At 46.7% G+C, this 20,680-nt stretch overlaps 1 protein-coding gene across 1 annotated transcript in view; it reads right to left on the bottom strand.

Moving 5' to 3' along the window:
• Positions 1-9,287: 9,287 nt before the first annotated feature.
• LOC142572985 (uncharacterized) overlaps positions 9,288-20,680 on the bottom strand; it is a 33,716-nt gene continuing 22,323 nt past the window's right edge. Inside the window, exons 7-10 of the mRNA XM_075682468.1 lie at positions 19,051-19,275; positions 17,239-17,609; positions 15,704-15,806; positions 9,288-10,383 (exon numbers count right to left, since the gene is read on the bottom strand). Coding sequence (XP_075538583.1) covers positions 10,363-10,383; positions 15,704-15,806; positions 17,239-17,609; positions 19,051-19,275 — 720 coding nt within the window. The 3' untranslated portion in view covers positions 9,288-10,362. The remainder of the gene's footprint in view (positions 10,384-15,703; positions 15,807-17,238; positions 17,610-19,050; positions 19,276-20,680) is intronic.

Genomic DNA, 20,680 nt, shown 5'->3' with positions numbered 1-20,680 from the left:
GCGATAATGTTATGACGGCGATGGCATAACGAGCATAACGAGAGTCGGATATCGAAGCTACAATGATGACGATGGAACAACCGCAAAGGCATCCTAACGAGAGTATGATAATGAATACGGGAAGACGACTGTATGACGATGATGCCTTGACAACGGCATGACAAAAATGGGGTGACGACGAATGTGTGATGAAAATTGAGTGAGGATGACTGTATCAAAAAAAACCTGTATGACGACGATGGCGGGACGACGACGGCATGACGAGAGTCAGATGACGAAGCTGCAGTGACGATGATTGCCTGATCACGATGACGTTTCGACGAAGGTCTGACAATGGAGGCATGATAGCGACTGTCTTACGATGGCGAGATTAGAAAGAATACATAACCATGATTGAATGACGTCGGTATAATTATAATTACAATGAAAAAGAATGATTGACGTCAATACAACAACGAAGGTGGTATGACGACGATGGCATGGCGAAGATGGGAGGACGTTACTGAAGTGATGACAATAATAAAAGGACAGCGGGACGACTACAGCATGACCACGACTGTGGCACGACCATGGCGTTTTGGCGACGTCATGACAAGACTCGGATGACAAAGCTGGAATGACGACAATGCGACGACCACGACGGCTTCACGATCTAGAACACCCATCCACGATCATTGAACGATGGATCGCTAAGAGGGTGTGACACCGAACGCACGATGGTTTATGACGACGACGGCGTGACGACGAAGACGCGACGAGTGTCGGCTGGTAAAGCTGGAATGACGATGGTGCAGCGAACACGACGTCATCACTACCACGTGCCCATACCCAGTGTCCCAAGCTATTAGACAACTTGGGCCGCTGGGTGGGTGTAGAAGGCATGACGACGACGGCATGTCGAGAGTAAAATATCGCGAAGCTGGAATGTCAACAATAGAACGACCACAACGGCATCACGACCAGAAACACATACGTAGTGGCCCAACCAGGTAAGCAACTTGGGCCACTGGGTCGGCGTAAGAAGCTAGATAGATAGATAGATAGATAGATAGATAGATAGATAGATAGATAGATAGATAGATAGATAGATAATAGTCTCAAACGACCGAAGTAGTCAAAAAATGCTATTCGCTTAAAAAAATTGGACTACACCTAAGCGCTTCTTATAGTCTAGTTGAATGCCGCTGAGCAGTCCGAGTTATCAACTGCTCGCGGGCAAGTGAGCGCGCTGAGATGCTTGGCGCGTTTCGATTTCTCCTGAACGAAGCACAGTTAGGACGCAGGCGGGAGCTTGCGCGGACAGGGAACACGCGATAACACATGCTTCCGAGAGCGATAGCGAGGGTGATTTGACGTCGCGGCGATGTCCTCTCCCCTCACGTAACACCTGCTGCGCTATTGCGACAGCAGGCGATTCCCTTCGCCCGCTTTGCTCCGTCGCGGCGAGCTCGTGACGTGACGTCGCAGCTATGGGTATGTATATAGGTGTTCTTTCGCTGTTACAGACGCCGAACGCCGGCTTTATCGCTTAATAGGGAGTTTTAGAATAGGGGCCCCAATAGTTTGGGGCCCCAAAGAGCTTTGCGGGTGTAAGCGTTGGGGCACGTAGGAGTGAAGAGTTTTAGAATAGGGTTTGACGTTTGCGGATAGCGTCTTGCGCTGACAGCGCCACTACGGCGTCAAAGAAAAACTATTAGAAATAATTAAATAAAATAGACCATTTTATGATAGGAATAATAATTTTTACTTGCGTGTATTCGCGTTTAAGTACAATTTAGAGGTTATTCTCTGTAAGCAGCAAACAATTAGTTGCGCTTAGTTTTGAGCAAACCAACTTTACTAGCCTTCACCAGCCAAGCTTAGCCGTGTTAGGCCTACGAACCATAAAATCCACAATCGAATTTAAAATCAGCGGTGTCTAATGAGTCAATCTTCATAACACACGCTAGTTGAGAGAAAACGATAACCGCACTCACTTCTCCTAGCTTGCGAACTTCACGCGTTACCGCGAATCGAACCCAGTTTTGTGCTAGGTTAGAGCCGTCGCTTCGATGGGTGCCGCCATGTTTGCCGACGCAAAGCTTTTGGGGCCGCTATTTGGGCTCCCGCTAAATCGGTGAAATAGCGTTCCCAACGCAAAACCCAAACGGAGTTTGCGTCTTGCGCATGCGCAGTGGCTTCGACGCTATTTCTTTGGGGCCCCAAAACGTTTGGGGCCCCTATTCTAAAACTCTCTAATGAGCCATTAGAAGCTTTCACATAAAAACTCGAAAACCAGCTATCAAAGAAAGTCCTCCCTCCCCCCGTCTCCCTGTGGCTGCTTTCAGAGGGGCCCATGCAGCCCCCGGTCGCTCACATTATGTCGCTCACATTAGACCGAGAAAACAAAGTACACGCCTCGTATAACGCAAGAAAATTGGGAGAAAAATTTGGAGGACGCTTAAGCTCCGCCTTTAAAACTAGAATACAATAGCATTCAAAGATCCCTGACTGCTTCTCGCGCCTCCCGGCAACTGCAGCTTATGTAACCGTAATGTTTACCGGGAAACTTGGGGGCGAAGGCTATACATGAAGACGAGCTTTCGGGTAGAAACGCGGCACCTTGCGTGGGGCGCCATGAGGTGGAGGCGAGTGCGATTTGGAGGTGTTGCAAGGAACCGGGTGCGCCGCTTTTGGCATTTGAGATTTGCGCGCGCCAGAACGCCATAGCGCTAAAACGGCAATTGAGCAATTATTTTAAAACACATAAATAACTCACACACTTGATACTTTCGGTACACTTCACCCATAAGATGGCTTTAATTCCCTAGAAATGTGAAATTAGTGCAGTCTTTGGTCTTTCAGAGAAGCGAGAAAACATTGTAAGCGTTTCATCTAATGCCCATAAACAGGTCGGAAACGAGGGTTCAGAAATTTTCGTTCCACACCTAATTAAAATAGACACTTGAAAATTTGGCTACGTTTTGCCCTTAGAGTTCCCCATTCTTGCCGAAAATATAAAATTCGTGAGTAATTTATTTTACAGAAGGCTTGAAACTGGCGTATAACCTGATGGAGGGCTTCTGGCCGCATCAACAGCTTCGATCATAAAAGAAATATCAGCTAGTCCAGCAGTTTCACTCATTCAGTTCGTGCTTCTTTGTTTCCAGTTTTCTTGCCGTACTTGCATAATCACGTGCCGGCCAGCCCGGCTTCAGGTTAACTCTTTATTAAAAAATTGTTTCCACAAAGGACCGCGTAAATTAAAATTTGGAGGACTCTTAGGGGTGGAACGCAATAGGGTTCAAAGATCCTTGATTACTTCTTACGCTTCCCGGCAACTGCAGCTTACATAATCTTAATGGTTAGCGGGGAAACGCTGTCGGCGAACCCTATGCACGAAGGCGAGCTTTCTGTTAGAAACGCTGCCTTTTGTGCGGACCGCGGATGCGCGAAGGCGAGCGCCATCTGGAGGTGTTGCAAGGAACCGGGCACACCGCTCTAAGAATGGTAGAAACGCTAGAAAAGAGGTTTGTGTTTGAATTTTCACGTATACGTTTTCTCGTATATTGAAGTTTCAATCCGATGTTATCATGTTTGTAGGTTATGTGTAAGTCGTACTTCACGATTTTTCTGAGGCATTTTACTTTGAGAAATTCAGTTAATTCAGTAACGTCTCTGCGCTACACTGTGGACCTGCGTGGTTGGGTATGCGTGGTTCAGAATGATTTTTCGCGAAAAAATGGTCCACGATGGACGCGGGACACCGACGCCAGATTTTCTGCTACACGGGGCCCTTAACGCTATCGCGTTAGAACAATGCTGTGATTTTGGTATTAGCATGACATGATAACAGGAAAAGAACACTCCATATAAAAGAACTTGTTTGTTTTGCAATAGGAAAATAGCGACATGTTCACGAATAAAAAAATTACTTGCTTTCCCGTAATCGAGAGTAGATGTAAGCATAAAGTGGCAACCAGCACTGCAGAGTGTTTGGAAATTATACTAGCCACAGTCTTAGAATGGGTGTAGTGCATGTTCGCGAGAGCACACCCCACCACACTTCACCACGCCATGCTGTGCAATGGTACACATGCACGCTGCCTAGCAAGAATAAAACCGGCTTAAGGTGGTACGACAGGCAGCGAAAGTCGCCTGGGTGAAAGAGCGCACTGGCCAGCTAGAAGAAGACAAGCGCCTGAAGCGTGGCGCCATCTTTCGAGGTGACACGCAAAACCCGCGCCTCGGAACTCACGGACCGCTGGCGTTCAAAGGAGCACAGGCAACCCTCTCTCAGCGCCAAAAGATGACAATCAAGTGTACTGTATCTTGCCTTTTGAACGTCGCCTATTGGAAATGAGGAATAAAACTTCAGCGTAATAGAAGTTACAGCTTGAGTGACTATATGATCAAAGATTAGGAAGAACTCGGTATCAGTATTCTTGTAATTTATTTGGGCAGTAACAGTGACCGGATTTTTCTTACGCTTTGACTGGTTGCCCGAGTGTTCTCGTATGTGACGGAAATTAGATGGCGCCGACCAAAAAAGGAAAGAAGGAATCACGTTTCGGCTCCCCCACGGGAGCCTTGTCCACAATGAGGCAGAACGATTTTGCGTCGCTCTTAAGTGCGGCGCATGAGCGGACCCTGGCATCTTGCATAGATTGGAGGCAAGTCTCAGTCATTGCGGTTAAGCGTATGTGCTGTCGTCTGGATGATCAATGATTCGAAATAGAGCCGCGAGTTTCTGTCCTTTTCTTGTGCAATCACACGTGTCTCTGCCCAGTTTATTTTGTGTGCGGTAATTATCGAGTGCTCAGCAAGTGCAATTTGATCCGTCTGTCGATTTCTGAAGTCCCTTTGGTGATCGCGTAACCTTCGTTCATAGTCACCTGATTGGCCGATATACACAGATGGGCAGTCGGTGCAAGGAATAGAGTACACCACACCAGGAAATTTTTCTTTCTTGAGTTGGTACTTGACTTGGACTAGCTGATTCTTCAGTTTTCGAGCTGGCACACGTGCGGTCTGTACGTCATACGAACGAAATACAAGCGCCTGAGTTTCACTGATGCCTGGAACATATGGAATGGCAGCTTGCTTCCGGGTACCTGGTGTTGGTTGCAACTTTGGATGGTCAAGTTGGCGTTTTACGGATTCAATTAGATGATGAGGATAGCCATAGCTGGACAGATCACGGCATACGTGCTCAGCTTCAGCCACCTGATCGTCCCGCGTGGAATAGAGATTTTTTCGACGGAGGAGTGAAGAAACAACCGAGCGTTTGTGACCATCAGGATGCACAGAACTGAAGTGAAGGTAACGTTTGGTATGCGCGAGTTTACGGTAAATGGTGAAATTTAGACTTGAGGATTGTCGGGAAACTAGCACATCACGAAAGGAGAGGCGGCCGTCAGTTTCCTGTTCAATGGTGAACTGTATGGCAGGCCCCATGCTATTCATGTGAATTGTAAAGTCATGCAGTGCGTCTGTCTTGACAGTACAAAAGCAGTCGTCCATGTATCTGAGGAAAACTTTGGGAGCCGGCTTGAATGATATAAGTGCGCGGTTTTCGATGTATTCCATTGGTAGGTTGACGACCGTAATGGAAATGAATGCCCCCATAGCCGCTCCGTGAATCTACTTGAATGGGACATTTTCAAAAGTAGAATAGGTATTTGATAGGCAGAAACCAAGAAGTCGGGACAGATCATGCACGTCGATCGGAGTTCTTGCGGGTGGCGTTGGGTCGGCCTCAAGGGCGGTGGCACAGACTTCCATGGCAGGTTCAATTGGGACGCTTGTGAAAAGGGATACTACATCGAACGAAACCATCACTTCGTCTGAGTCGATTTCTATGTGTCGAATTCTTTCGATGAAGTCTTGGGTATTTCGTATGTGTGTAGGGCTCCTTCCGACGAGTGGAGCGATTACCCGATGCAGAAACTTCGACAAATTTTGAAGAGGTGGCCGCCTGAAATCGACTATGGGACGCAACGGGACATCAGGCTTATGAATTTTCGGCAGTCCGTAGATGACAGGGGCTGAACCATGTTGGCACAGCGAGTAGTAGTACAGTGACTGGTGCTGCGGGGGCACCATACGAAACACGTCAGGGAGTAGTTTTTGCATTTCTCTTCGCACCTTTGGCGTCGGATCACGGGAGAGTCGAGCGTACGTGTCACCGTCTTCCAAGGGGGCCAACATTTCGTTTTGGTAATCGCACTTGCCCAAAAGCACCGTGGCATTTCCTTTGTCGGCCAGTAATATCACAATATCTGGATTAGTACGAAGGCTTGTGATAGCTTCTTTGCCTTGGCGTGTCAGTGCGGGAACAGAAGGCTGCGAACGTAGCTTTGAAAGGACGTTGACCACGCGTGTATGCGCTTTGTCTCGGCGCGACGGCTCGACCTGGCTCAGAGCATTCTCCGCTGCACATATGAGCTTCCTTCGTCGGAAGCGGGACCAGTGTTGAAATTTAGGCCGAAGGATAATGCAGACAACTTTGCCTTATTCGGTTTATAACAAGACAAGTTCCGCACAAACGTGTTTGGGCCATCCGAATACCTGTCCTTGCGGCATGTTTTCAGTCTGTCCAGTTTGTTGTCGTGAGTAAGCTTAGCTTGTCGCGATCATAATCCTGCTTGGAAGTTTGCGTGCAGCTGAATGCGGAAGAATTCTTCAGGAAAATTGGGCTCTAGCCATCGTCTTGCGACGGCTAGAGCACCCGACCAGGCGGGATTCTGTCATACCCTTGACTTCAATGTTCTCGTATGAGTGCCCCGATAACGGCTCTGGCTTTTGGCTCAAGGTCACTTGACGGTCGCCGACAACGGTAGCTAAAAGCATTTCATGTTTAAAAATAAGAATGATAACCTCAAATAGCAGTAAAATAGCACAATTACATCGTAATAATCCTAGCTGCCACCTTAGATGGAATTCGCGCATTAATTTTTCCACTGCAAAATACCTCCTTATATGGAATATTATCTTCAGTGACTCTTTTGTTAAGCTTTTGTTAAGACGAGGTGTCTGCGAGCCAGGACGCTATTTCTATAGCTCAGCTGTTTTCTCCTTATTTCTGCGTACATCTTTGGAGAGCCATCTCATCTCTTACATCTCATACATCTTTGGTTCGTGGCGCGGGTGTAAGTTGACGTCCCCATGCCTTTGTCGGTAATGGAGACTTCAGCGGCGGCAGCGTCTAGTAAGCGGACCGGCCTCCAGAGCGACACCGACGGCGATGACACCAGCGTTTACTCGCTCAGCAGTGAGGACTTCTCTGATGACAACTTCGAGCTTGTGCGGAGCCGCAAGGCGAAACGAAGACTTGCCACCAGGGCATCCATGTCTTCGAGCACGCCGACGGTAGGACCAACTCAGTATACCACAGTCCGTACGATTCTCTTTGTACGAGAACTCGCTACAGACAACCTGAGGCGACTCAACAGGCAATCCGTATCGGTGCAACTTGAAGCGGTGGCGCCAAATCAGATAACAGACGTTAGAGTCAACACACGAAAAAAACTGTTGGCTATCAACGTCAAACATGACACTGCGCTGAGAAATTTGGCTAAAGTTACAGAACTAGGTGGCGTTAAACTCCGCTCATACATCTCCCTGAAGAATGGTTCCACTACTGGTGTCATCTGTGACGTGGACGTCTCCATCTCCAGCGCTGACTTGCCGATTCTAGTGAAGCCTGCCGTTGATGGCGTCGCCATAACACATGTGTATCGCCTCGGCACATCCCGCTGTATGAAAAGTATATTCAAGGGCGAGACTCTCCCTTCACACGTCAAAGTGGGCCACTTTAGACACCCTGTGCGACCATTCATCCCAAGGCCACTGCAATGCCGCAATTGTATAAGACTGGGACACATGAGCGCCGTGTGCGAGAACACGAGAGTTTGCTCACGCTGCAGCGTGAGCAAAAGCGGCTGTACAAGAGCCGCAGTCCCATGACGCTTCCTCGAAGGACTGCCTCAAGATGAAGAAGGAAAAGACGATCTTGAAGCAGATGGCGAGAGGCCATTCGTCTCGTCGGGAAGCTGTTGCGACCGTTAGAAAGCGACGCTCCCGGCGCCGTCGGACTTCAAAGAACGCTGATGCCTCTGTGAAGAGTACGCCCCATATCGACATCTCCTCCTCTGCCCCCTAGGCCTGGGGCCATTCAATATAAATCTGACAAGGTCATGGCGGAGAACAATACAACTTGGTCCTCACTACTAAAGCAACAGGCAAAGCTAGAACAACAGCGGAAGTCACAACCGAAGCCACAGATGATGCCACAGCGGATGCCACAGTCGGTGGCACAGCCGAAGCCACAGCTGATGCCACAGCCGGAGGCGATGCCGCAGCCGATGCCACAGCCGATGTCACAGCCGGAGCTGGAGTCACCTCAAGGAACACAGCTGCGCGCGGCTGTAGAGTGCACAGCGCGGGTTCCTGACAAATTGCCCGAAGAAGACCGGTAAGTGGTTATGATGCTCCGGTCTCTGATGGATACTTTTCGAATGCTCTCTCCTGCACACTCCGTCAGCGCGAAGTTCAATGTAAGTGCTGGATGCTCTCAATTCCGTACTTGCAACTCTTGAGTAAGCATCATGGCTCATCCGCATCATTATATTCGCACTAAGGCTGTGGTTTAGCTTAAAAATATACTGCCACGCGCTGCAACATACTGCTGACGCCCACCGGCTCCTAGGTCTTCACTGGTGACTTCAACGTGCATCACCAGCTATGAAGCACCAAGATTACCTTCAGACAGCAGAATGACGGCAGCCTAACGTATCGACGGAGCACTTGCTTTGACTTGACTGATTTTCAGGCGCTTTGCTGCGTGCACAGACAGTGTTCTCTCTATCCCGCTTTCCTCTTTCTGTTCCCCCTTTCCCTTCCCTCAGTGTAGTGTAGCAAACCGGTCGCTCGTGTGGTTGACCTCCCTGCCTTTCTTCTCTTTGCTATCTCTCTCTCTCTCTCTTCTTCGCTCAGGACCAAGCAATAACGGTTTCGTCACATCAACCACAAGAAGGCAACATACAAAGTAGGCATAGAGAGCATCGGAGAAATAAACCGTTCTTTCTTTAGGAAAACAGAAATGAAAGTAGGACAACAGCTGCCGGTTGGAAGGCCATACTTACCTTGTCGCTTGGTTTCATGTAGTTGATAGTAACGGTAGAATTGGTTGTTCTCGTCCGATGAGTACAATAATGCATAATAAACATAGCGAGCTACGAATAAATAAGCGACTGATCAAGCAGCTCCTGTTGCTTTCGTGCCAGTGAAAGCAACACGTGCGCAGATAAATGATGGCCGACCTTTATTGGTTACTCTCTGCCAGTCAGATCAAACAATCTCAATGTCAACAACTATCATTTGCTCCACGGGCAGTGTATCTTGTCGAATAGCTTCATCCAATACCTTGGGCTTTGATCCAAATATATTCGCGCAGTCATCAGTTTCACAGCTGTCCAGACGACATCCACACAGCTCAGCAACCGCGTAAAGTACATTCAAAGGAGAAATCCACGGCCTGTTATAGTTTCTACGTTCAAAACAATTTTATCTTTATGACAACTTCCGTCCTGTTGGCACTTGTACTAATACGCATGCAATGCACCCAAGGGCATCTTGCAGTGTGAATGTAACATGAAACAGCAATAGCTTTCGGAGCATGAAGTCGCAAAACAATCATCATAATGGTTTCCCCACTCAGCCTGTCCTTCAGCAGTGTGATATGGTGGTAGGAGAATATTATTATGCAGTGAACCCTTCTGTTGTAGCGAGAATGAATTGCACGGAACAAGACGACATTTTTGTGTTCAAAGGTGTTGCTTCGAAACAACTTAGGTCAAAGGCTAGTGTTTAAGCCTACCCATTCTTGCATGGCATCTCATTTTGTTTGCCATTGGATGAACAACAGATTATAGTTCAACAAAAAACTAAAGTCTGACATAGCAGGGAAGCGGTAATTCTGCTGTTATTCCCTTTCATAGCAAAGGTGCATGGTAACCAAAAGCATACCACCTCATTTGTCTCAGTTAAGATGCTCGCTTTCAGGGGAGGAAAGCTTCGATGCAGGCACTGCAGCATAACTACACGGGGCTCGCGACGGGTATGCCGTGGGCGAGCAATGTTCGCGTGTTCTCCACTGGACTGATGCTAGTTGTGAGCGTTGTCCTGGTGTGGTGGTGGTTGCAGCCCGCTTCCGGTGGTACGCGGCCGCGTAGATCCACTCGTAAGTCTCTGACAGGCCTTGGCTTCTTCTCTGGCCTGTGAATGACCGGTACGGTCAACAGGTGATGTTGCTGGGACTGCTGCTGCCGCTGATTTCTAGTGGGGTCACTGCCGAGACGCGTATCACTGCACGGTCGTAGATCACTGCATCCTCTTGGTTTTCTGGAAGGATCGCTCTGGTCACAATAGACCAGAGGGAAGGAGGAAGGAAAGAAAGCGGAAGAAAACAGAGGAGAACGCGTTGACATCCGTGCTGTATTTCAGCAGTATCTGTTAAGACCACAACATGCCACTCATCTAGGCTTGATTAGTGACAGCTTTTTTTCAGGCGCTCAATAAAAATTTGCTGCTGGCAGAATTGTATTGATTTGTTATTTGTTTGACGAATGTTTGGTCCATCTGCCATGTTATCTTGTCTTAATAATATTTTTTTAATAATAAGGGAGAGCGGTGTCAGTAGCAGACATCAATCTTTCTACAGGGATAAGCATTAAAAACAGACAAAGAACTTGAAGATGCAGCAATTTTTGGTTTGACTTCTTTTCTTTGTGAGAAATTACTATGTATTTAGGTATACTAATAACTACCATTTTGTCTTTTTGTTGCTGTAATTTTTTTAAACGATGGATTTCTCAATCTTGTAGCGGCCTGCTACAAATTTAGGCCCACCGATGTAGAATATTTAATTAGTTTTCAAGAAAATAGCAAAGAAGGCTTCACATTTCAAGTGACACTCCTTTAGGCATTCAAGCATCAATGCTTTAGAGAAAGCGGGATGTAGCATTAGTATGTATAAAGCAAGGAAGTTTATTTACATACTCAGGGTGCATTTGATGCGTCACGCAGACTGCTTCACAGAACAAAGCCCATCGGCCGCCACAACACACCACAAGACAAGCGCCACTATAACACATGCGACACCCAGGGTAGAGAGGAGCATGTCGATGGAACGAAACGCTTGCAGGCATTGCTCTTTGTAAGGGTTGTGATGCCGCTGAATGCGCGCATAAACAAACAGGAAAAATCGATATTGCTTGGTTTACTTCTGCTATGGTCTATTCAAGGGCGCGCAGGATGATTTAACATTTCATCTGATCTCTGTGTATGGAACTGCCACAGTTCGCAGGAGGTAATTTATACTGCTCGATAAAAAGAAAAATTACGCCAGAACCCATCTTACGATAACTGTCGGCGTTAATGCGATATATAATAAATTTAGGGACAAGCTGTATTAATGAAACCATGTTTATTTAAAAGCTGCAGCGGTCATCCTGAGATTTTATTTGTTGCTTCAGCTACATGCAGCATACGCACTTGGCTATGACACTCGCTTGCAAAAGTGGACGTCATGACGACAAAGGTGTTATGACTACAATGACATGATGATTCTCAAATGATGACGATGTTATAACGACGACAGCGTGATGACGACGACTTGATGACAATAGAATGACGAGCGTATGACGATGATGACGTGAGGACGATCGTGTGACGACAACTGGTTGACAGCAACCACACGTATGACGACAATAGCTTTACAATGGCGGAAAAATCACGATTGAATGATGACAACATCATTACGATAGAGTGATGAACGAGGAATGCCGTCGACGAAGCGACGAAGGTGGTATGACGACGACTGTGTAACAATGATGGATTGACCCCGATGGCATCACGACAACGGCATGGCAACGAATACATGACGACGACTCTATGACGACGATTGCATCAAAACTAAATAAATGTGGTTGTAATGCTAACGTCGTGACAACGGTAAGATGACAATGGGATGACGAGGGGTGTATGCGACAATGGCGTGACGAGGACTCGTATCATGAAGACTGCATGACGACGATAGCGTGACGGCGGCGGTACGATGAGAGTCAAATTACGAGGCTAGAGTCACGGCGATGGAACGACCACGACGGCCTCACGACGGCGGTACGACAACGAATGCGTGATGACTGTGTGACGACGATGGCGTGAAGATGACAGCATGATGATAGCCGGATGGCAAAGCTGGAATGACGACAATGCAACAGTTACGACGACATCAAGACTAGGAACACATGTATAGTTTCCCACGCTATTGACAACTCGGGTCTCTGGGTCGGCGTAGAAGGAGTGACGACGATGGCATGACGTGTGTCAGATGACGAAGCTGGAATGACGGCGATGCAACGGCCACGGCGGCATCATGACCACTAGCTCATATACTTCCCCAAGCTGGCAGACAACGTGAGTCATTTCGTAAGTGTGAGGGGCTAGATAGATAGGTAGATAAATAGATAGATTCAAAACGCCTACAGTAGGCAGTGAATGCTAATAAAATTAAAACGAGCGACTAATAGAACAGCAGAGCAGACTGCTTCAAAGCCAACTCATTCCTGCATGCAACCAACATTGACTCGATTGAAATGTTCGGGCAGTAACCGAGGAACACGCGATGTCTGGAGATTTCCTATTGCTTTTTCTAGGGCTGTTTTTCTTTCAGAGCTCGTTATCACTTCTATATCTGACTAACGAGTGTGCGTGACAGCGCTAAGGTCACACATAGGCGCATCTAATTACCTACGGCGTGTTCTGAGAATAACATTACAGATACTTTCGTTTTGCTCAGCGCACATCTGCAAGATCGACACCTTTGCCCATCGCATTTCCTCTATTGCCTCTTCTTGAGCGTTTCTGTTCGGTTTGTGCTTCGCCCACGGTGTGCCTAGTCCAAATGACCCTACACTTCCACTGTGATTTCTGAATAGACTGACGATGAAGACAAAGCCCGATGGAGCATGAGTTACGGCTGCTTCAGCGTCGCCATGAATTGAATTCTACAGCACAATTCGCTAATGCAAAGTTTTTTGTACGCTTTGCTGGAAGAGTAGGAGAATTTCACTGCAGCAGCGGTTTCGATACCGCATTGAGTGAACTTGGAAAATGTAAAGTTGATGTTTTTATTAATTTTCAGCACAGCTGATAGCATCGCACTCATCAATCTCGCTCGACGCACAAAGAAACGTTGACGAGAAGAATCGAGGACGGCAGAATAGTGGCTGCAGGACGGCCACTGCTGTCCCCACCAAAATTTACCTCGTCGAATGTTTCTTGTGCAGCGAACAAAAGCAAACCGTTTCCAAACTGCTCATTTTACCATTCCTTCGCATACAGCCATTGTTGAATATCTTCTAAGATATTCGCTGCCGTCGCTTTACCTCCGGCGTACACAGGCATCGTTTCTCGTGGGTACAGTCTGGAATTGTTCACAAACTGGGGGAAGGCACACAAAGAGCAGCCACGCAAGCTACGGGAGCCAAGCCACCGACAACACCATGCGACACGACCGTGCTCAACACACAGGCGGGTAAACGGGGGCTCTCAGTGCGTGCGAAGACTCACTCTGGACCGAGGTGGCAGCATGTCTACGGTCAACTCATGCCGAACCGAGTTCAGCTCCTTAAGTATGAGGCTGCGCTCTGACCTCGCCCTCATCTGTGACCCGGGACAAAAAGCGTGCACGTTCTGGTTACGCTGCTCTTTTTTCTATTGGTATTAAGTTTAGCTATTGTCATTGTTAAGCACACTGACATTTTTGTAAAGTTTGGGGTGGTCACTTTGCGTGAGCCAAGAATGAACGAAAATATATTGTTCGAGACTTAACGCATACATCCGTGTCAACTGACGTGCACTGGTTATTTAAGTATTCAATCATATTTCTATGAATGCCTCAAATCTCCGTCTAGCTTTAACTTTGGTGCTGCAGTTCACTGAAGCAGTGGATTATTACAGCAGTTCTGTAATTATTCAAAAATACTGATGTTTTCCCGTAACAATATGAGGAAAGGAGGTTTGATTCAGGCCGCGTAGTGAGAGAGAGATAGAACCGGATTTGGGAAGTGATGGAACGTCAATAAAGTTTAACGTAAGGTAATGACATATAAGCGTTACTCTAGTCGGCCCACTGCTTCTACTTTGTCATATGTCCGCTTTCACGAAAGGTCTACAGTACGTAATTAGGCTCCAGTCTATGTCACCCTCAAATGGCTTTGAGGCAGGCGCACTCTAGCGTTTCAGTGGATGCACTATGTTCTTGCTGAGAACAATGTCGCAACACTAAATCCTAGCTTCGGAGGGACCCCACTGCATAATATGGCATTTTTCTTAGCTGCATGTTGGCGAATACAGAATAGCCAAAATTGCGTTAAAAGGTTACTATTTAGAACATCCCTGCGCCACCCAAGAGGCTCCTTTGAAATCAAAACCTGGCCAAACTATCAAAAGTGTTATGCCTTTGAGGCATCCTTAGTTTGAAGCCCAACGTATTGTCGCTTTTCAGGTGATTATTATAGAATTTATGTTAAAATCATGCGATCAGTGTTCTACCATTCGGGAATCTACTAGAGCTTATTTCGCCATGAAAGTGCTTTAGTTATGTACTTGTCTACTTTACGTATACATTCTTCAAGCAGCAATAATTCAGATGGAAACAGTAACTTAGGTCACAATGCCTACCGAATGCGTGTCACGATTTAATTTGTACCACATCTACCCGCCTCCCCCCACCCCCCCCCCCAAAAGAAAAAAGGAATTTCAAAAGTGCTTACAGTAAGTGTCGCTAAGACCTCGCTAACTCTTTGCCAGCTTATGACAATCTGCATGGTGCAGCCCGAAGTCACATTGTTCTGGTTGTTCTTCACGTCGCAGTCCTTCACTTCACAGCACCGGCTGAACATTAGGAAGTAATAGGTACTGTGTGTTGCGTGTGCGTGTATTTTCACTGATCAGTGCTCCCGGACAGCTAACAAATAAACAGGAACGTATTTTAAATCTAGTAAACGCTTCGATGCGGTCTCGTCTTCGCCTTTTTGCGTTACCTACAGCGACAATGCCAGGCTCACATCGGGCGATGACTGATCAAGCTAGTGCGCCCTTCGTTGCTCTGACAGAGGAGTAGTTTTCGCGTGCTAAATATTAACATGCCGTTTAGCTATTTAAGACGGAATCGAGATGGTATTTCCTTACTTCCGTGAAGTTCAAGATCGTGTGGAATGTTGCAAAAAATATTATCCGAGAATCAATGGTAGGAAACAATTTTTTGCTTCCCTGCTTCTTGCGTTCTGCATTTTACCTGGGTGTATCCAACGCAGCGTGCATGCGATGCCAGTTACGCCTTAAAGTAGTAGTCTGAAGTTTTTTTCTCTGTTGCATTTACAATTCTTTTGTTCTTCTAGAAACGGCTCTACAGGAATAATAAGTGTCTATTTTTCGCCCCTGCTTTGCCGATGCCGCGCTACTTAGAAAATAAATCTCCAGTTCAAGATATAATTGTAACATAAAGAAAAACTGCTGACGGGAAAGGGCCTGGGGATGCACTTCGCGAAGTGGTCGATAATGGCAGGCCATTGTGATCTTTGGCCGTATGAGCCAAGCAGACAACACGTACAGAAAATAAACTGCCGCGTAAACAAGCTGAACTCTGCCCACTTGCCTGTAATTGGAGTTTTTCTAGCCTCGCCTGTTCCTGCTTCTTCTGCTCGGCTCGTAAACGGTCACGTTGTTTCTTCATGGCCAGTTCCTGACGAAACTTCACTCTTGAAAAAGGAAAACAAAGCAAACGTCACAAGCATTCTGTTCAGGCTTCAGGACAACAACAATGACAACAATGCGATATTTGAGACAAAGTACAAAGTATATCACATTTTATAATGATGGCATTGTTCTACTTTTGAAGAACAAATACTGAGCCTTGTTCAGTTGCGTAACGTCGCTAGAGCAATTCCAAGTTTCGGAGGTAGCTTTTTACAGTTCAGACAACAAATCTAGGACGTCCTAAAAAAAAAAAAAAACATTGTATGAATAATAGTGTCAGGTTTCCGCCTGAGTGGTGATCTACCATGCAGAAAAAAGAAACTGACATCTTAGGGGCATTCGGTCAGATTCAGGAAAAAAGGTAATGTGTGTACAATTGGCTGAATTATTTCGGCAGATGCGGCGTCACTTTATACCCGTAATCTAAAACGAATCTGCTACAAAAACACAAATTCGTTTTCATGCTGTTTCTTTCAAAGAGCTGCAAAGCATTTTTTGACTATCCCCATGTTCAGTTATTTACCAGGTATATAAGTGTTTCATTGTCTTTACGGATGTGCGGATTGAGTGCGCTGATCTGTTTTGTGAATTTGGTTAAATTGTGCCTCGTACTCTGCTGCTCTTGCTGTTTACCCTTGTTTATATGCAGAGGCCAACAGCTGCCGCATTAACATAACTTTTTCCATTGTTTCCCTCGAAACATTCGTTGCAGTGTGTTCGAATACCCTTCACCAGTTTATGCAGCTATTGCATTAGAATGTCTGACGCACACATGTGTAGTCACTAGAGAAGGGAGTATGAAGAGACTATCAATCATCTAATCTGCCACTGTTCCCGCTTTGACGAACAACGCCAGGCTGCCCAGTGCGCCTTATGCAGACTGGATGATCGGCGCTTCACCGAATAAAAGTCCTGGAAGCCTGGTTTGACAGCTCTTCAGCCCGAAGAGCCACACAGAGCCTGACAGATACAGACTTGAGTGTCCGGCTGCAGACACGTTACGCCTTGTCCAATACACGCGATTAATGTTAACTTTTGCCTTCTCTCACTTTTTCACTCCCCCATCAGACTGCCAAAATGTATAGTAGCAAACCGGATAAGGTCTAGCTACCGTTACTGCCTTTCAATACTTCTCTCTCAGCGAAATTCGCAGATAAAGGCGTACCTTTTTGTATTTTTACTGTAGTCAGAATATATAACGATATACTTCTAATACAGAGCACGCGCCAAAGGCAAAGTAACATTACTCTTCGATCGAACATCTCTGCTGCGTTTGACGGTTCTGATCACGCGTAAATATACTACGCCAGCGAATTAGCGCATTAGCACTAGTGGGCACCATGTCTCGCCTCGTTAAATCGTATACGGAACCGCGTCCAGACGACTATCGGAGCTATCAGTATACACCCGCTGAACATTTCTGACGTAGAGTACCTTTCCAGGTTGAGCTTTCGCTGAACCTTGGCCAGTTCCTGAACTTCGGACGCGTCGTCCACACCGGCCACGACGATGGACTGCTTGCGGCGCATGCGCAGCACCTCCATCTCTCGCACCGTGGACAGCGAGCGCAGCCGCCACTCGCGGTTCCGCTCCTCCAGCGCCTGCCTCTCGGCCTGTCGGAGCTGGTCGGCCTTCGAGCCAGCCGCAGTTGCAGCCGCGACGCCGTCGAGACCGGCTACGGCGCCGAGATGCGGCGCAGATGAAGACGACATGGTGGTGGGATTGGGCGCGATGCGAACACGGGCCCTCGGTCGTGGCGCCCTCTGCTCCTTGAGCTCGGGCTCAATCGGCGGCAGACGGTTCGGCTGCACAAACCGAGCAGCGGAGACGTCCCGTTAAAGTAAGGTTCAAGGCGGGGAGAAACATGGATGAGGAGCGCCGAGCAAGTCGCAAAGTTGTTCTCTTTGAATGTTGATGGCGGCCAGAAGAAATGCATGACAACGCTTTCAAATTGGCGTCGGTCGTCGTTTGATATCACAATTTGCTACATAACGACAAGGCGCTAAGGGTATAGAAGCACCATTGGTAATGTTGTAAAAGCAGAGTAGTACAGCAGCACTACTATCAGGTATAGCAGTCATACTACTATCAGGTTTCCAAATTAACAGCTCCAGGACGGTATCTCTGGAGTAGCATAAAGGCCATTTACCCCTACATTGCCCGTATAGTTCAGCAAGTAACGAGAGCGATTATGACGATGCAGAGAGCTTTTTCTTGATCGGAAAGCAGCTATGAAGAACACTAAGCAGGAGAAGCAAGATTCGACATCATCTTGTACTTTATTGCAACGCTTGTAACAGGACACTCAGAAATGTTTTCGTTAAAATAAACCGCGGTCAATTTACAACGAAGTCACCAAGCTATTTGGGTGATATCAAGTCTGCTATAGTATATCACAATACATCACACATCTTTATTATATTTCATACCAAGTATATAAACGTCACTGCCCCCCGATCTACCGTCCAATCATAATCAGTCGTAATTACGTTTTATAGGTACACCGACGCCATATATACGCATGTCACTGAGGCATGTATGTGAATGCTTGCAAACTTTTAGTATGTGTTCCCACATGAGTGATTCCTGTTTGCAAATAAACATTGGTTTCAAAAACTTCTGTTCCTCCTATCAGTGTTCTTTCTAGTGGCAATTGTTGCTGGCGTGCGCACCAAAAAAGAAAGCCACATAAACTACTACTTAATCAAGGGTTCGCGAAAGTTCCTCTGGCCAATCTTGTAATGAGGAGAATCACGGTCACTGACCAAGTGTGATGAAATATATGATGTTTTGGAACCGGGTACGGGTTCTTTCTTCAGTGAATAAGGAACCTGTACGTGGTTCCGTAACGTCAGATATTTCATCAGACTTGGTCAGTTACCGTGGTTCTCCTCATAAACTGCTACTGCGTTATCGGTAGGAAGGTAGCAGTTGGCACACCGGTGTGCCTTCGCAATGAGACTTCTTCAATTTAAATTTATCCATACTGATATTTTTCGATTTCTAGCCTCGTAGGTCGCATTTCTATGGGGGACGTAATGCGAAAGCTCTCGTGTAAAGTGCTTTGGGCACACGTTAAAGAAAGCTTCAGTTGGTCAACATTAAGCTCGAACCCTCTACGAAGAAGCCCGACGCACTGTGCAGGTTAGGGACGTCAAGGCCCCGCAATTACGCTTTCCTTTCCAAAAAAAAGAGAAAAAGAGAGGACCTTGGAACAGGGGTGGTTTTTCGCTCAGATGTGGTTACCTTCCTTTGTAGCGACGGGGCAGGCGGCAGTGCAACGTGGTGCATGGTCCTTCGTCTCTGTGGTGGGCCACTGGACGCAGCCCCTGTGCCAGGGCCGTTCCGCGTGCTCGTCGTCTGCTTCGCCTTGGCAAGCCACTGAACGCGTGCGCGCTCCCACTCCTGCAGGCATGACTGCACCTTGTCCCGGTGGTAGCGCTGGTTTTGGCACCACGTCATGTAAGTTGACTGCGCAGCGAGACAAGCCAGAAACGGATACAGTTTGGCGAACCTGTCATAAGGTACGCGTTTACGAGGGCCATTGTAATACGTATACGTCGCTGTCGGGGCTGCAGCGCAACTTTTCCGGCAGGATCGACGTAAAAGTAGAAGGCCTTTGAAGAATAAGGTTGGATGACCCACCCTTTGCACATGTCACTTTGCCTTGGCATGCATTTGGTATAACTTTAAAAAACAGCTGCAGGTCTCCAGCATGTCGTCGTCGGCTCTAGAACAACGCAACGTATTCAGGTTAGTCCTCTACTACCTTCTTGCGGCACATGATCCATTGTAAAGCGAAAAGCGTGCCTTTGAAGCAGTGTGATCAAACAAGACATGTTTTGTTCAGCTTTTTCAGGTAAATTTATGCAATGCCTTGCTTATGTGAACAAGTATATGCCGATCCCACGCGCTGTACAAATTGATGTTGTGTGAAGTGTTTTGCAGCTAGCTGGCTATTGAGCATCATTTGAGCGTTGCGAAATGGACCACCATGGTTGCGGAAGGCGAGAAATTGTGTGGATGACGCTATTGCGATGGTGTGACGACAGTAGCAAGATGACGGCGACGGTGACAGTACGATGGCCTCGGCATGACGACTCATTAATTATGATTTTTTGTCGCGTTCCGGTGAAGGAACGTTATAACATGTCCGATTACGACCTGTGCCGATATCGAAGGCAGGACAATATCATGCTGATCATTTTTGAAAACTCAACGTTGCTCTTCCCTAGAATATGTCGAATTCTCAAAATGTATTATAACACGATGCTACCCTTACCTGAACATTCAAGAATTTCATCCTTGTTCAGACTATTCAAAAATAGTTTTCTTTTCGTGCAGTATAGACAAACAATTGGAATTTGATGCCTGGCAGTATTGGTGATTTGTCGCTTGGAGTCTCTAAGATATATTGAATGTTAGTGTATGGAACTTGTTTTATTTTACTTGGCTGCATCTCTTATTCCTCTGGCCCGCTTTAGGCCGTTGTATGTAGAAATTAAAAAAATGAGTCACTTAAGTATCCTTACGTGATTTCAACGTGAAATCATTATGACTTTTCTAAATAATTGGTTACGTCCATGAGAAGTGACGTCATACATTGTCAAGTGTCCTTCACAACTCTACCCTAATTCACCTTAATCCACTTTAATCCACCTTCGTCCACCTTGCTCTAATTTGTACCAAACTTAATCCACCTTGCTCTAATTTGTACAAACGTTAATTAACCTTAATCCACTTCAAATCAACCTTAGTCTACCTTGCTCTAATTTGCACCAACCTTAATTTGCCTTAATCCATTTCATTGCACCTTAATCCACTTTGCTCTAATTTGTACCAACATTAATCCACTTTAATTCACCTTCATCCAGTT

The sequence above is a fragment of the Dermacentor variabilis genome, chromosome 2 (assembly GCF_050947875.1).
Source record: "Dermacentor variabilis isolate Ectoservices chromosome 2, ASM5094787v1, whole genome shotgun sequence".
Lineage (NCBI taxonomy): Eukaryota > Metazoa > Arthropoda > Arachnida > Ixodida > Ixodidae > Dermacentor > Dermacentor variabilis.
This window is presented reverse-complemented; position numbering and strand designations above follow the sequence as displayed.